Consider the following 15972-nt stretch of genomic DNA (forward strand, 5'->3'; position numbering starts at 1 on the left):
GACATGTTTTGAGAAATGTTTGCAAATTTTTGAGAATGAAATACAGAAATATCTCATTTACATAAGTATTCACACCCCCTAGTCAATTTTTTGTAGAAGAACCTTTGGCAGCGATTAAGCTGCTGTCTTTCTGGGTAAGTCTCTAAGAACTTTCCACACCTGAATTGTCCAACATTTACCCATTTACCCTTTTCAAAATTCTTCAAGCTAGATTTTCAAGTAGATTTAAGTCAAAACTGTAACTCGGCCACTCAGGAACATTCACTGTCTTCTTGGTAAGTAACTCCAGTGTAGATTTGGCCTTGTGTTTTACGTTATTGTCCTGCTGAAAGGTGAATTCATCTCAGTGTCTGGTGGAAAGCTGACTGAACCCAGTTTTCCTCTAGAATTTTGCCTGTGCTTAGCTCCATTCCATTAATTTTTGTGTCCTGAAAAAATCCCCAGTCCTTAACGATTACAAGCACACCCATAACATGATGCAGCCACCACTATTCTTGAAAATATGGAAAGTGGTACTCAGTAATGTGTTGTATTGTATTTGCCCCAAACTAAACACCTTGTATTCAGGAAAAAAAGTTAAATGCTTTCCCACATTTTTTGCAGTATTACTTTAGTGCCTTGTTGCAAAACATGATGCATGTTTTGGAATATTTTTTTATTCTGTACAGGCTAACTTATTTTTACTATCTTTTAGGTTAGTATTGTGGAGTAACTGCAGTGTTGTTGATCCATCCTCAGTGTTATCCTATCATAGCCATTAAACTCTGTAACTGTTTTAAAGTCACCATTGGCCTCATGGTGAAATCACTGAGCAGTTTCCTTCCTCTCTGGCACCTGAGTTAGGGAGGACGCCTGTTTCTTTGTAGTGACTGGGTGTATTGATACACCATCCAAAGTGTCATTAATAATGTAACCATGCTCAAAGGGATACTCAATGTCTAGGTGCCCTTCTTTTCCAGGTATTAGAAAACCTACCTGGTCTTGTGGTTGAATCTGTTTGAAAATCACTGCTCGACTGAGGGACCTTACAATTATCTGTATGTGGGGTACAGAGTCAGTCAGTCCATGCAATTTATGTGACTTGTTGAGCAGATTTTTAATCCTGAACTTATTTGGGCTTGCCATAACAAAGGGGCTGAATACAGGGCATTTGGAAATTATTCAGAACCCTTGACTTTTTTCACATTTTGTTACGTTACAGCCTTATTCTAAAATGGATTAAAAAAAATCAAAAATCAATCTACACACAATACCCCATAATGACAAAGCAAAAACAGATGTCTTTTCAAATGTATAAAAAAAATAAAAATGTACTGAGTCTGAATACTTATGTAAATGTGATATTTCATTTTATTTTTTACATTTGGCAAAAATTCTAAACCTTTTTTGCTTTGTAATTATGGGGTATTGTGTGTAGATTGATGAGGGGGGAAGAAACTATCATCAATTTTAGAATAAGGCTGTAACGTAACAAAATTAGGAAAATGTCAAGGGGTCTGAATACTTTCTGAATGCACTGTATGTTGGGAACCAGCCCTGACATTGTACCGAATCAATCAAGTATGTGTGTGTGTGTGTGTGTGTCTGTGTGTCACACTTCCCAAGCAAAATAGAGAAACTTTGGTGAAACAAAATGCTATGCCAGACATTGTCATTCATTTGGCATCACATCTAAAATGACTGGCTCACATTTTACAAGGAACATTTGGGACTATATACCAGTGTGCCACTTAGTTTTTTTTATTTACTCTAATGCATTTTTACTTAAGCTGATTGTTACTCAAGAGTACAACGGGGACATTTGAACTTAGACAACTGAGTCTTATGTCAATTTCCCTCTAAGGTTGTTACATTAAGTGATTTCTCTTTCATCTTCTTTCCTCTGGTACCATCTACAAGCTTTTTCCTTTATCAGCAGGTGTCAACATGGTGATGTCATCTAAAATGGACGGACCGCTGTAGCCGTTGGTTTCCACTGCCTCCAGCTTCTTAATGTAATCCAGAGGTAAGCCGTTTTGTTTTGCTCCAAGACAAACAACCTGTAGGACAAAGTTAGTTGCTTTTGTTAATAACACGACCCATGGGTATTTGCATAAATCATTCTACTTCTGTATTGGGTTTTGACATTTTGCCATTAAATATAAAACACTTTTTACACCTGTAGTCATTGTTCATGCATTTGGATATGGCCAATGGAGGCATCCTTCAAACTGGCTATCAAAACAATCATTATTTGTGTATGATTAGGCTGCTTTATAGCAAAAGAAAGAGACATATAGCGTACCTGTTTGTATGGAGGCGAGGTCTTGTGAACTGTGAAGTTGTTCATCTGGTAGGTTCGGCAGAGGACCTCTCCCTCATCTGTGTTAATGGTAACATCTAGTGGACTGTAGAATCCTATTCCCACTCCTTCCTGCCTGGAGAACACACAGTTAAGGGCAGTTACAAGTTGTTAATCCTTTGGAGATACTGTTGATTGAAGTTAAAAATTCATGCCATTCTCTACAGTCTGTAAAACAATCCAGAATGTTATATATAAAATGCCATAGACATCAGTTGTACCACTTTTTCCACTGGAACCAGAATTTTATTAGGACCTGCTTGAGGGAAGAGAACTAGGATAACCAGGGGCTTATGTCTATGGATTCAGCCTTCTGGGCAAATATGTACATTTGGAATATCCCACTATAGGTCCTAGGACATCATCTCAGCAACAGTTCCTATTCAGGGCTGTTAAACTTCACAAACCGCACCCCATAGTGATAGGCCTATAACACCGTAAATGAGCCACCCACTTGTCTAAACTGATGAGGTTGTCCTTGTCCATCTTCCAGACCACTCCCCAGACCACATCTCCCTTGGACTCTTCTATAGTAGCAACACCACCATGCCAAGAGTTGTTGTTGTTGAACTCTTTCTTCCAGTATCCAAATTTAATCACATGATCCTGTCAAGTAGAATATTCAAAAGCATACACCGTAACTTCATAATCACATGTACTGTGAGATTTGGCCCTGCATAATGGGGTGTTAAAGTTTAACCTATACCTTTAAGCTAATAAGTATTGTTGGGTTTTATTTCACTTATTAGATATGATGCATTACCATTTACAGTAGATGTAGGCCTAAGTATGAACGGACTGTAATGCACTAAGAGGTTTATATTGTATTAACATAGATTGAGCAACATATATAATAGACATGACTAACTGGAGGGTTGCTGGCTAGTAGGAGTGTAGGCTGAGTAGACTCGTGACACACACACACACAATGCCTGGTTGTGGGGCCGCTCAAGGACAGGTGTACGGGAGGGGCTGGTAGAATGGAAGCAGAAACTGTCCTAACTGTAGCATAAAAACAGGCACTGTGTGTCTGACTCTCGGGTACACACATGAAGATAAGCTAGAAGACAACTATGGTTGGCAACAAAGATGCGTCTAAAGGCTGGGACCAGCCTGCACGCCAACGATAGGATGAGTAAGTTTAAACCACGCTCATCCTCCCTCTGACAGGCCAGCAGTGAGCTGGAACTATCTCTGTCAGAGTATTTAATGAAGAACTTATGTCATTTTCAGTTCTCTGTTTGCCCTGCGAGGTGTTACAGTGAACCCGTATATACGGAATTTGCATTTGCCATTTATTAACTGCTGAATAAATATTGACATTAATATAAAATATAATTGACTCTTTGTTCCTATATCAGATTCGAACACATGCAGCCTTAACAGTACGTAGTCTAATCACAATTATTTGTTAAAGCACTGCTAACAGCTTAATTAACAGCTTGCACACGTATCATGGCAAATGAAAACTCCGGTGCCAACCTACAATGCTTGGTTCCAACTTCTCAGCATCTTCACAACAAAACATACGCACTGAAGCCTACCTTCAAATTGCCCGTTGTAACAAAAACCGCGGATGGATTCTTCAGCTGCAGTCTTTCCTTCAACAGATTACTGCCATAAGCGAAATACATAAAGTAGTCGGACACGGATGTGTTTGAAACACTTGTTCCATTATTTTCAGCGGTGGCAGGAACCGCTTTTGACGCAATTTGTTGATGGAACAGTGCAAGTAAAATCGTGTAAGTAAGATATGACATGGCCTATCCGCTTTGTGATGGTGAGTATGTTAACCAGTTGAAAATGTTGTCTTTTTATTACTTGCTGTCTCTAGAGAATGGGCTCCCCTACTGTACCTCAGCGTGACGGCACGCTGATTGGCTGAGCGCTAAACGAGGGGCATGCATGAACAGACTAACAGACACCCTGTCCCCTTTAGTTGATAAGATTATCCTTCTTTTTCATTACATTTCTAGCATGTATCAGTTATCACAACAAAACAGTATCCATTCTGGGTGAAATGAGAGAGGGATTTTTATAATAAATTAATGCAATTTAAACTAGTGTTAATAGTGCCACTTGAAACCCAGTGGTGTAAAGTACTTAAGTAAAAATACTTTAAAGTACTACTTAAGTCGTTTTTTTGGGGGTATCTGTACTTTACTTTACTAATTATATTTGACAACTTTTAGTTTTACTCCACTACATCCCTAAAGAAAATAATGTACTTTCGACTCCATTCCCTGACACCCAAAAGAATTTGTTACATTTGGAATATTTAACAGGACAGGAAAATGGTCCAACAAATTTAAAGAGAAAATCCCTGGTCATCCCTACTGCATTTGATCTGGTCGACTCACTAAACACAAATGCTTTGTTTGTAAATTATGTTGGTGTGCCCATCTGAGTATTACAATTGTTGGAAAAATGACTTGTGTCATTCACAAAGTAGACGTCCTAACCAACTTGCCAAAACTATAGTTTGTTAACAAGAAATTTGTGGTGTGGTTGAAAATCGAGTTTTAATGTCTCCAACCTAAGTGTATGTAATCTTCCGACTTCAACTGTACATTTACTTTCGATACTTAAGTGTATTTAAAACTGAATACTTTTAGACATTTACTCAAGTAGTATTTTACTAGGTGACTTTCACTTATTTTAGTCATTTTCTATTAAGGTATCTTTACTTTTACTCAAGTATGACAATTGGGTACTTTTTCTACCAATGTCGAAACTTTTTTGCAGTGTTGTTGGGCTAATATTCACATCCGTAGCAACATCCCCCTGTAAATCCTTTCTCAATAGAAGCATTCAGGAATTGTAGTTAAGATTAAAGTTAAGAAGTAAGATTAGGTTTATGTTAAATAACTACTATATTTTCCAATACTATACATGTTTCACTTCAAAAAGGATTCTAAAGTTATATTCCACCGATACAATAATTTTTTATGTCATTTGCACAATACATTTAGTGTATGCATTATTTTGTGGAAAGGGGAGTTAGAAAGAGGTGAGCAACAACAAACTTGTGTACAACAGCCTCTTTCTTTCTGTCAAAGCCAGTAAGAAAACAGACCCCAAAAAAGATTGCACAGATAGTCATATATACTCAAACTGCAGCACAAGCATCAAGTCATTCTAACTGACCAGTGTCTCTGAGTTACTTCACAAGAAAGATGAGCCTGGTGTGTGTTCAGTTGGGACTATTTGCATTTTGGATCTTTGGTTCCTGGGGTTGGCTGAGTAACAAATGCATCCTCTATGAGAAAGTGTATTACTGGGTGCACATTCACGTTAACTGCCCAAGCATGATCGGCTTCACTGCCAGGTGCTGGGATATATATGACCTCAAAGTCAACCTCTCTGTTGTTCCGTCAAACTACCAGACCCTCTGTCTCGAGATCATGAGTGGATACGTAATGCAATCTGGCGCTCTCTCTCGATTTTATGCTCTTGAGAGACTTCACCTAGAGGGCTTTCTACCCACAATTCTCCTTGGCACCTTCAAGGGACTGTCCAGTGTAAAGACACTCTCTCTGAACTGTAAGGGGATGATACCGTGCCATCGCTTCTATCCAACACTTTCAGGGACCTGACTAATCTGGAGGAACTTTCTATTGAGGATCGCATGCTTTCTGTGATGGCACTGGACGTATTTGGAGGGATCCCCTTTTTGAAGAAACTCACAGTCAACAGATGTTGTACACAGGAGCTATCTGATTTGCTATGCAGGATAGTTAATATGTCACAGTCAATAACAAGCCTGACATTTAAGTCAGAGGAGATAGTCACTTTGAGACCACCAAACTGCTCTGACACCAAAGGAGCTGTTCTTGAGCTTCCTCATTTCTATCATCTTCAAGAGGTGAGATTTTCATTCCCTAATGCTCATTACTTAGAAAAAGGTGCATTCAAATGCTTTGAAAACATCACAGATCTCTCTGTGTCCATAGTTGATAGGCCACAGACACAGCTTCTGCAGTCTGGCATCAGAAGACTACAGGTGTTTGATTTTTACAACAAATGCATTTCCTTTGAGTCAGTTTGTGAAACAGTATTCAAACTCTCAAACACAGAAATGAATGTAAGAAATTATGAATTCTGGAACATCACCACATCTGCTGTGAGAAACTGCCAGGGGATAAAGAGGATCCATTTCTATTATTATGAACATGATGCAATTAACTTGAGTTTGATCCATTATTTGAAGAATCTCGTTGATTTGGGTGTTTTCCTTACGCACTCTAGGGGAAGTTGAATTCAGTATGCTTTGTGACACCCAAAAGGGTCCCGTTCTGTGGCTGAAAAAAACGTGCCTGTTTAGCTTTCACATCACAAACATCACCTCAGAGCAGTTTGGTTGCTTGAAGAATCTGGAACAGATGATTTTGTTAGGAAATCAGATTACCACTGTTGCAGACTTTACATTTAAGGAACTAGGTAAATTGAGTTTCCTAGACCTACGGAATAACAAGATCTCTCAAATAACAAATAACAGTTTCTTTGGCCTGCATGGCTTGGAGACCCTGATTCTGGAACTAAACCCACTTGAAACGATTGAAGCATTTGCCTTCATCCTCCTCACTTTGCTGAAGCATGTATGTTTAGGGGACTTTCACCCTTGCCTAGTGAGTTGGAGAGTAGCGTGAATGCGAATCTGACACACATATTTGGTGTTTTCCCTCAAGGGTTAATGCACATTAACATTTCTTCCATGTGGTACACCCTCAACATCATCGGCAGGAACAGCACCCCAAAACCAGGGATTTCTCTTCAGCTCAGTGCCACAACTTTATTCTTCCAGGACTGCTGGAGACCGTTTTTCCAGTCCGTCGTCAGCCTCATAGCCATAAGAGAACGCCTCCTGTGTGGGTCTCATTTTGCCGCAAGATACTTCACCACCCTATAGTACTTTGGCTTCAATTCTGTGCTGTCAGACAAATTTGTGGACATGGCTGACCTGAACACAGTTGTGGAGCTGAGGACAAATAGCTGTATAGTTTCAAAAGTATACTATAAATTAGATTAAAAGCTGTATTGTATGCAAGCCAACCAAGTCTGGCCTGCCTGCATTTTTTTAAAGTATGAATGGGGTTTAAGAGCAGTAGTGGTCTAAAGAATAAGAAGTATGACAGATTATTGCAAAAGTGCACTCACAAGGTAACTGATTATAATCCAACTGTAGGTATCTAACGCTAATGGGAGTGGAACTCTACCGGCAGCCAGGGCTGGCCACTATGTTCCACAACCTCACCAAGCTGAAGACCCTGAACCTGGTCACCTGCAGGATCCTCAGTCTGGAGGAGGAGATGAGCAGAGACCTGCATTCCCTCAGGTAGATAATCGAAACACCCACCCATATGAAGGCAGGCGCGGTTTGAACCCATCCCACTGAGCACAGATGTCAGTTCAACGTCTAGTTTTGATTTACATTTAGTTGTCAACTAACCGTGAATTCAACGTGAAGTCAACAACATGTCACTGGATTGAAGTTAAAAGTTGGGGGAAAATACGAAATGCCCTTACGTTGATGACTTTTTGCAAATCCAATCAGTTTTACAAGTTTGGATACAACTTTGATTCAACCAGTTTTTGCCCAGTGGGATGCCACAAGGGACCATGTGTGGTCTGGATTTGCCACCACTAGACAAGACTCCGGCACTATGAGCTACAACTACAAATGATTCTGTGTTTGATTGGCTAGCAGCATCTACAAGCTGGCCTCCAATTGGGCCGTTAGAGTGAACTGTTTTCTGCCTTCTTCTCAGGCAGATGTCAGTCCACATCCCAGAGGAGTTCAGTGTGTTGGAGAGCTTCCCAGCGCTGCTGACCAACCTGAGGTACCTACTACTCTACCATGTTCTCCTGGACTGCAGCTGTGACAACACCTGGCTGGTCGCCTGGGCTGAAAGACAGCCACATGTCCAGGTCGTATTTTATCACCCTGGGGAAGCAGACGTAACATGTAAAAACGAGAACGGAATCCAGAACTTTGCCAGGTAAGAAGAAAGATTTACTGATAATGAGGAGCATACCATTTATTGTACAACCATATAGGCAACACACGCATAGAACACCAGCATGGCCGTTTAGCATTTGGACTTGCCATCTAGGCCTGGATGTTTAGCCACAACCTGTTTTGAAAGCTTTCTCTATTGATGGTGTCCATAATATGAGTATTCTAAGTGTCAAGGCATGTCTTTGTTTCTATCATTGCGCCATCCATCTCAGGTACTCAGCAGCCAACTGGTCCCTGGATGTGGGCTTTGTCCTGTTCCTCAGCACCTCGGTGGGCCAGCTCCTCTTCATGCTGGTGGTGTCATCATCATCATTGTTATTTGTCAGTAAATACCTATTCCTGAAGAGGACTTATAGTGGAAATGTTGAGGGTTTCTCTAACCAGTGGGTTAGTGAACACAGTTCTCTCTCTAGGCAGGTTTGAGTTCCTGGAGAAAAATAAATGCTGTCGCTACCTTGCTTTCAAATCAAGGTGCATGAACAGTGAAGCAAACTGGAGATGAGAAGATATTCAGCAACTCTTGGTAGGACAATGGAAGATGTTGAAGCAAACTTATATTGTCCTACCAGGAGTTGAGTTCCTAAACATGGCAGTTTGTTCAAGCTGTTGTTAAGCGTTAGATCGGTGGTTGGCTCTCTCCTTGTCTCTTTTCATAATCTGCTCCAGCTCAGCCATGACAGGCAGTGGGCCCTCATAGTTGTTGGTCTAGATGGCCTTCATCTTCTTCTGGTAGTTCTTCGGCAAGCCATTCTACTCCGCCCCCATTAAAATCAATTTTTAGTTAACCAGGTTGGCTAGTTGAGAACATGTTCTCATTTGCAACTGCGACCTAGCCAAGATAAAGCATAGCAACTCGACACAGAGTTACACATGGAATAAACAAAACATAGTCAATAATACAGTAGAACAAAAGAAAACAAAAAGTATATATACAGTGAGTGCAAATGAGGTAAGTTAAGACAATAAATAGGTCATGGTGGCGAAGTAATTACAATATAGCAATTAAACACTGGAATGGTAGATGTGCAGAAGATGAATGTACAAGTATAGATACTGGGGTTCAAAGGAGCAAGATAAATAAATACAGTATGGGGATGAGGTAGGTAGATAGATGGGCTGTTTACAGATGGGCTATGTACAGGTGCAGTGATCTGTGAGCTGCTCTGACAGCTGGTGCTTAAAGCTTGTGAGGGAGATATGAGTCTCCAGCTTCAGAGATTTTTGCAGTTCGTTCCAGTCATTGGCAGCAGAGAACTGGAAGGAAAGGCGGCCAAAGGAGGAATTGGCTTTGGGGGTGACCAATGAGATATACCTGCTGGAGCGCATGCTACGAGTGGGTGTTGCTATGGTGACCAGTGAGCTGAGATAAGGCGGGGCTTTACCTAGCAGAGACTTGTAGATAACCTGTAGCCAGTGGGTTTGGCGACGAGTATGAAGCGAGGGCCAACCAACGAGAGTGTACAGGTCGCAATGGTGGGTAGTGTATGGGGCTTTGGTGACAAAACAGATGGCACTGTGATAGACTGCATCCAGTTTGTTGAGTAGAGTGTTGGAGGCTATTTTATAGATGGCATCACCGAAGTCGAGGATCGGTAGGATGGTCAGTTTTACGAGGGTGTGTTTGGCAGAATGAGTGAAGGATGCTTTGTTGTGATATAGGAAGCCAATTCTAGATTTCATTTTGGATTGGAGATGCTTAATGTGAGTCTGGAAGGAGAGTTTACAGTCTAACCATACACCCAGGTATTTGTAGTTGTCCACGTATTCTAAGTCAGAGCCGTCCAGAGTAGTGATGCTGGACGGGCGAGCAGTGATCGATTGAATAGCATGCATTTAGTTTTACCTACGTTTAAGAGCAGTTAGAGGCCACAGAAGGAGAGTTGTATGGCATTGAAGCTCATCTGGAGGTTAGTTAACACAGTGTCCAAAGAGGGGCCAGAGGTATACAGAGTGGTGTCGTCTGCGTAGAGGTGGATCAGAGAATCACCAGCAGCAAGAGCAACATCATTGATGTATACAGAGAAGAGAGTCGGCCCGAGAATTTAACCCTGTGGCACCCCCATAGAGACTGCCAGAGGTCCGGACAACAGGCCCTCCGATTTGACACACTGAACTCCATCAGAGAGGTAGTTGGTAAACCAGGCAAGGCAATCATTTGAGAAACTAAGGCTGTCGAGTCTGCCAATAAGAATGTGGTGATTGACAAAGTTGAAAGCCTTGGCCAGGTCGATCAATACGGCTGCACAGTAATGTCTCTTATCAATGGCGGTTATGATGTCATTTAGGACCTTAAGCGTGGCTTAGGTGCACCCATGACCAGCTCTGAAACCAGATTGCATAGCAGAGAAGGTACGGTGGGATTCGAAATGGTCGGTAATTTGTTTGTTAACTTGACCTTAGAAAGACAGGGTAGGATAGATATAGGTCTGTAGCAGTTTGGGTCTAGAGTGTCACCCCCTTTGAAGAGGGGGATGACCGTGGCAGCTTTCCAATCTTTGGGAATCTCAGACGATACGAAAGAGAGGTTGAACAGGCTAGTAATAGGGGTTGCAACAATTTCGGCAGATCATTTTAGAAAGAGAGGGTCCAGATTGTCTAGCCCGGCTGATTTGTATGGGTCCAGATTTTGCAGCTCTTTCAGAACATCAGCTATCTGGATTTGGGTGAAGGAGAAATGGTGGGGGCTTTGGCGGGTTGCTGTGGAGGGTGCCAGGCAGTTGACCGGGGCAGGGGTAGCCAGGTGGAAAGCATGGCCAGCCATTGAGAAATGCTTATTGAAATTCTCAATTATAGTGGATTTATCGGTGGTAACGGTGTTTCCTAGCCTCAGAGCAGTGGGCAGCTGGGAGGAGGTGCTCTTATTCTCCATGGACTTTACAATGTCCCAGAACTTTTTAGAGTTGGTACTACAGGATGCAAATTTCTGTTTGAAAAAGCTAGCCTTAGCTTTTCTAACTGCCTGTGTATATTTGTTCCTAACTTCCCTGAAAAGTTGCATATCACGGGGGCTATTCGATGCTAATGCAGAACGCCACAGGATGTTTTTGTGCTGGTCAAGGGCAGACAGGTCTGGAGTGAACCAAGGACTATATCTATTCCTAGTTCTACATTTTTTGAGTGGGGCATGCTTATATCAGATGGTGAGGAAGGCACTTTTAAAGAATAGCCAGACATCGTCTACTGACGGGATAAGGTCAATGTCATTCCAGGATACCCCGGCCAGGTCGATTAGAAAGGCCTGCTCGTAGAAGTGTTTTAGGGAGCGTTTGACAGTGATGAGGGGTGGTTGTTTGGTCGCTGACCCATTACGGATGCAGGCAATGAGGCAGTGATCGCTGAGATCTTGATTGAAAACAGCAAAGGTCTATTTGGAGGGTGTGTTTGTTAGGATGACATCTATGAGGGTGCCCGTGTTTACGGATTTGGGGTTGTACCTGGTAGGTTCATTGATAATTTGTGTGAGATTGAGGGCATCAAGCTTAGATTGTAGGATGGCCGGGGTGTTAAGCATGTCCCAGTTTAGGTCACCTTGTAGCTCAGAAGATAGATGGGGGGCAATCAATTCACATATGGTATCGAGGGCACAGCTGGGGGCAGAGGGAGGTCTATAGCAAGCGGCAACAGTGAGAGACTTGTTTCTGGAAAGGTGAATTTTTAGAAGTAGAAGCTCAAATTGTTTGAGTACAGACTTGGATAGTAAGTTCTGTAGGCTATCTTTGCAGTAGATTGCAACACCGCCCCCTTTGGCGGTTCCATCTTGGTGGAAAATGTTAGAGTTAGCGATGGAGATTTCAGGGTTTTTGGTGGTTTTCCTAAGCCAGGGTTCAGACACGGCTAAGACATCCGGGATTGCAGAGTGTGCTAAAGCAGTGAGTAAAACAAACTTAGGGAGTAGGCTTCTAATGTTAAAATGCATGAAACCAAGGCTTTTACGGTTACAGAAGTCAACAAATGAGAGCACCTGGGGAGTGGAGCTAGGCACGGCAGGACCTGGATTAACCTCCACATCACCAGAGGAACAGAGGAGAAGTAGGATAAGGGTACGGCTAAAGGCTATACGAACTGGCCGTCTAGCACGTTTGGAACAGAGAGTAAAAACAGCAGGTTTCTGGGCACGATAGCATAGATTCAAGGCATAGTGTACAGACAAAGGTAAGGTAAGATGTGAGTACATTGGAGGTAAACCTAGGCAGTGAGTAATGATGAGAGAGATAGTCTCTAGAGACGTTTAAACCAGGTGATGTCATCGCATATGTAGGAGGTGGAACAACATGGTTGGTTAAGGCATATTGAGCAGGGCTAGAGGCTCTACAGGGAAATAAGACATTAATCACTAACCAGGACAGTAATGGACGAGGCATATTGATATTAGAGAAAGGCATGCGTAGCCAAGTGAACATATTGGTCCAGTGATTGGCTGGGCTGACTGGGGACACGGCGATTCAGACAGTTAGCAGGCCGGTGCTAACAAGCTAACAGTTAGTAGGTCGGGACTAAACAAGCTAGCAATTAGCAAACCGGATTAGCAAGCAAGCAGTTAGCAGACCGGGGCAGGCAAGCTAGCAATTAGCAGACCGGGGCATGCAAATTAGCCTTTGGGGGACGTCGTGATGGGGGTAAGTCTATTTTTGACTCTTCGTGCAGTGACGTCGATAGACCAGTCGTGGAATTAGTAGGGTTCCAAGTAGCTCTAGGTAGCTAGCAGGCCGGTTAGCAGAATGGGCCTTCAGCGGACGTCGCGCCTGAGGGGCCTGTTGGAATCTTCGGGCAGATTATGTCGGTATTCCAGTCGTAGAGGATCGGCGGGGTTCCGTGCCCCGTACCGGCAGTAGAAGGGGTTCGGATTTTGTAGCCCAGGAGTGGGCTTCGGTGGTAGCACAGGAGCCCTAGCCGAGCTAGCTTCAGGCTAATTGGTGCTTGCGCTGGGATGGAAACGCTAGCCAGGAGTAGTCACCTGGGATTGCGGTTAGCTAGTTGCGAAGATCCAGATGAAAATGTTCAGAGTTTGCGGTAGAAATCCGGGGATATGGGGAAAAAAATATATCAAATAATAAGTTCGTTATGCTCTGGTTTGAGTCACGTTGTTCGAACTGGCGAGAGCTTTCCGAGCTAAAGGTTAGCTGATGACCACTAGCAATGGTTTGCTGACTGATAGCAATGGTTTGCTGACTGATAGCTGGTAGGTAGTTAGCTGGCTAGCTTCAGTTGAGGGATTCCAGATCCGAAGTAAATAGAAATACTTTATAAAAATAAAAAAAATAAAAACAGATCCACGCCACATTGGGTGAGGCGGGTTGCACGAGAGTATTTAGGAGTTGAGGTATAGGGAAATATTTTTAAAAGATATGCGAAGAAAAAGATGTAAAAAGTTATTTACAAGGGACACGACAGGACAAAGATGTCTGACTGCTACGCCATCTTGGAAATCTAAGATCTAACAATCAACATAAAACATAATTTAAACGAATGTTAAACCATATTAATCAGACAGTCACTATTTTCTGTTATATAACGACAAATAAATGACCATTACAATCCAGAACATCAATAGTAACTACCCTTATGCTATAGTAACTGCCCCAAGAATGTGTGTATCTCAAATACTGTACCCAATCGGACCACACATAGAACATGCCACATAACAGAGGAACAATACACTCAGCTCAACCGTATGAGTCTGGTACACACACACACACACACGACAGAGCACTGCACAAAGCTTCTGTGGTCACAAAGCCACACTCCACACCTGTTACATTCACTGGCTGTTTTTCTCAGACCACTGATTATTTAGCTAGAGCTTTTAGATGTGCAATGAACCATCTGGAAACACAGTTTAGTAACTGTTCACATTGTCCAATACAGTGCATGAGATTGGGTAAATCCTGAATGAATTGATGGATATATACTAAATAAAAAATAAAACAAACTGTGTTCTTGTGACAGCCAGAATATGAACCTGGAATGTAGCATTCCAGATGCTTCAGAGAGGGAGGTTTTATTTTGGAGAGGGGCTGTGATTGAATAGTCAAAAAAATTCATTGACCTAGGTTGCTCTTTCCCTATTGTCTTTTCAACACAAAGTCATCTGGGAGCTGTCAGTGGCAAATGCCAGAAAAAAACACAAACACTGGTATTTTTGCCACCACAGTGAGTGAGTGACAGACTCATTCAAGAGGATGATGTCACCCACACTGTCATCCACAAGTGATGAGTGATGTGTGAATCCCTTTTTCCAATGCTTTAGGTAATCTGTTTGATTTGCTGTTGTTTTGGTTATGAATTTGACCATAGAGTATATTGTTTTATTACAATTCCATGTTCTTAAATGTATTTGGAATAAAAGAGATATAACTAGATTGAGAAAGTGAGGCAGTGTGTGATAGCGAGAGAGAGAATGAGAGCGAGGGGGGGGAGAGTGTAAAAGGAGTTGTGTCTCCTTGAGGTACTGTGGCGATGGTGGAGTGTAAATACAGCTGTTCATGATGTAGGTGCGACAGTTGAGCTCTTAGCCCCGAGTCTTCACGTTAACCTCCACAGGGCTGTAGGCCCCTATTCTCACATTCTCCTGGCTGCACACACACAAATATGAATACACCCAACCAAACAACTTTAGAACTGGTTAGAACTAGACCACATCAACCACAATGAAGAAGCACTCAGAATGACACAACAGACCCAGTATTGTTTTTATATATATTTTTTAACTAGGCAAGTCAATTAAGAACAAATTCTTATTTACAATGATGGCCTACACCGACCAAACCCTGGACGACGCTGGGCCAATTGCGCGCCGTCCTATGGGACTCCCAATCACGGCCGGTTGTGATACAGCCTGGATACAGTAGACACAGTATATGCCAACTAGGATTAGGTGAACTAGATAAAGGTATCTCACCTGTCTAGAGACTCGAGGTCGGCCACGTTCATCCTCCATACCACTTCCCACACCTCGTCCGCTGGGCTGTCCTCGATGGTCGCCACACCCCCATGCCAGCGGTCACTGGCCAGACCCTTGTAGTTCCCAAATATCAGCTTGTAGTCCTGGAGAGAAGGAGAGAGAGAGGGTCAGGTTAAGGTCAGGTGTCCTCCCAAGTCCTCCTTATAGTCAGGTTGTACCTTGAGCCTGGCCACACAGTGAATGGAAGCAGAGGGGTTCTTGAGCTGGAGCCTTTCCTTCAGTAGGTTGCTGCCGTAGGCAAAGTACAGGAAGGTGTGGGTTTCTATGTTTTCATCCATGCTGACATAGAGGAGGAGAAGGAGTAGGGCAGGAGGAGGAGGAGTCAAGGGAAGACGAGGAGGAGAGAGAGAGAAACCAGAGTCAGCAAGAGTGCTTGGAGGCGGAGCAGAGACGTAAGGAGAGGTCATGAGCGCTACTGTGACAGAGATTAAACTCTGCTCCCCTCTCTTTTATACCAGCCCTGTCTCCACTCACTGACTCCCCATTCTCTTGCTAATCCAACAGGCCTAACCTGTGCTGTACCCACCACTGCCATACAATACACACACAGCCTGCTGGTTGCTGAGCCTTATGGCCTGAGCTCAGTCACACCAGCATGTCATTCACAGTGTGCTGCAACAAGACTGCATAGCACTGTCTTGTGGACAGAGA

The 15972-nt window shown here is 42.7% G+C and overlaps 1 protein-coding gene and 2 pseudogenes across 1 annotated transcript; 1 reads left to right on the forward strand and 2 right to left on the reverse strand.

The window, feature by feature from the left end:
* Positions 1-1718: 1718 nt before the first annotated feature.
* Positions 1719-4177, reverse strand: LOC115177047 (gamma-glutamylcyclotransferase). Its single transcript, XM_029737510.1, has 4 exons — positions 3886-4177; positions 2796-2947; positions 2285-2417; positions 1719-2039 (listed from the first exon to the last, which is right to left on the reverse strand). Exons 1-4 carry the CDS (start codon positions 4099-4101, stop codon positions 1893-1895), a joined length of 648 nt encoding a protein of 215 aa, XP_029593370.1. The 5' UTR covers positions 4102-4177; the 3' UTR covers positions 1719-1892.
* A 1301-nt stretch (positions 4178-5478) lies between these two features.
* Positions 5479-9057, forward strand: LOC115176483 (leucine-rich repeat and immunoglobulin-like domain-containing nogo receptor-interacting protein 1; annotated as a pseudogene).
* On the reverse strand, positions 9003-15717 carry LOC115177098 (gamma-glutamylcyclotransferase-like; annotated as a pseudogene).
* Positions 15718-15972: the final 255 nt, after the last annotated feature.

The sequence above is a fragment of the Salmo trutta genome, chromosome 37 (genome assembly GCF_901001165.1).
Source record: "Salmo trutta chromosome 37, fSalTru1.1, whole genome shotgun sequence".
In the NCBI taxonomy this organism is placed as follows: domain Eukaryota; kingdom Metazoa; phylum Chordata; class Actinopteri; order Salmoniformes; family Salmonidae; genus Salmo; species Salmo trutta.

Bases quoted from the DNA above. Each gene is read 5' to 3' on its own strand.
- LOC115177047 (XM_029737510.1), bottom strand. From the start codon at position 4,101: ATGTCATATCTTACTTACACGATTTTACTTGCACTGTTCCATCAACAA. The intron at 2,948-3,885 runs GTAGGCTTCAGT...TCTACTTGACAG, and splicing joins TTACAACGGGCAATTTGAAG to GATCATGTGATTAAATTTGG. The intron at 2,040-2,284 runs GTACGCTATATG...TTTGTCCTACAG, and splicing joins CCTCGCCTCCATACAAACAG to GTTGTTTGTCTTGGAGCAAA.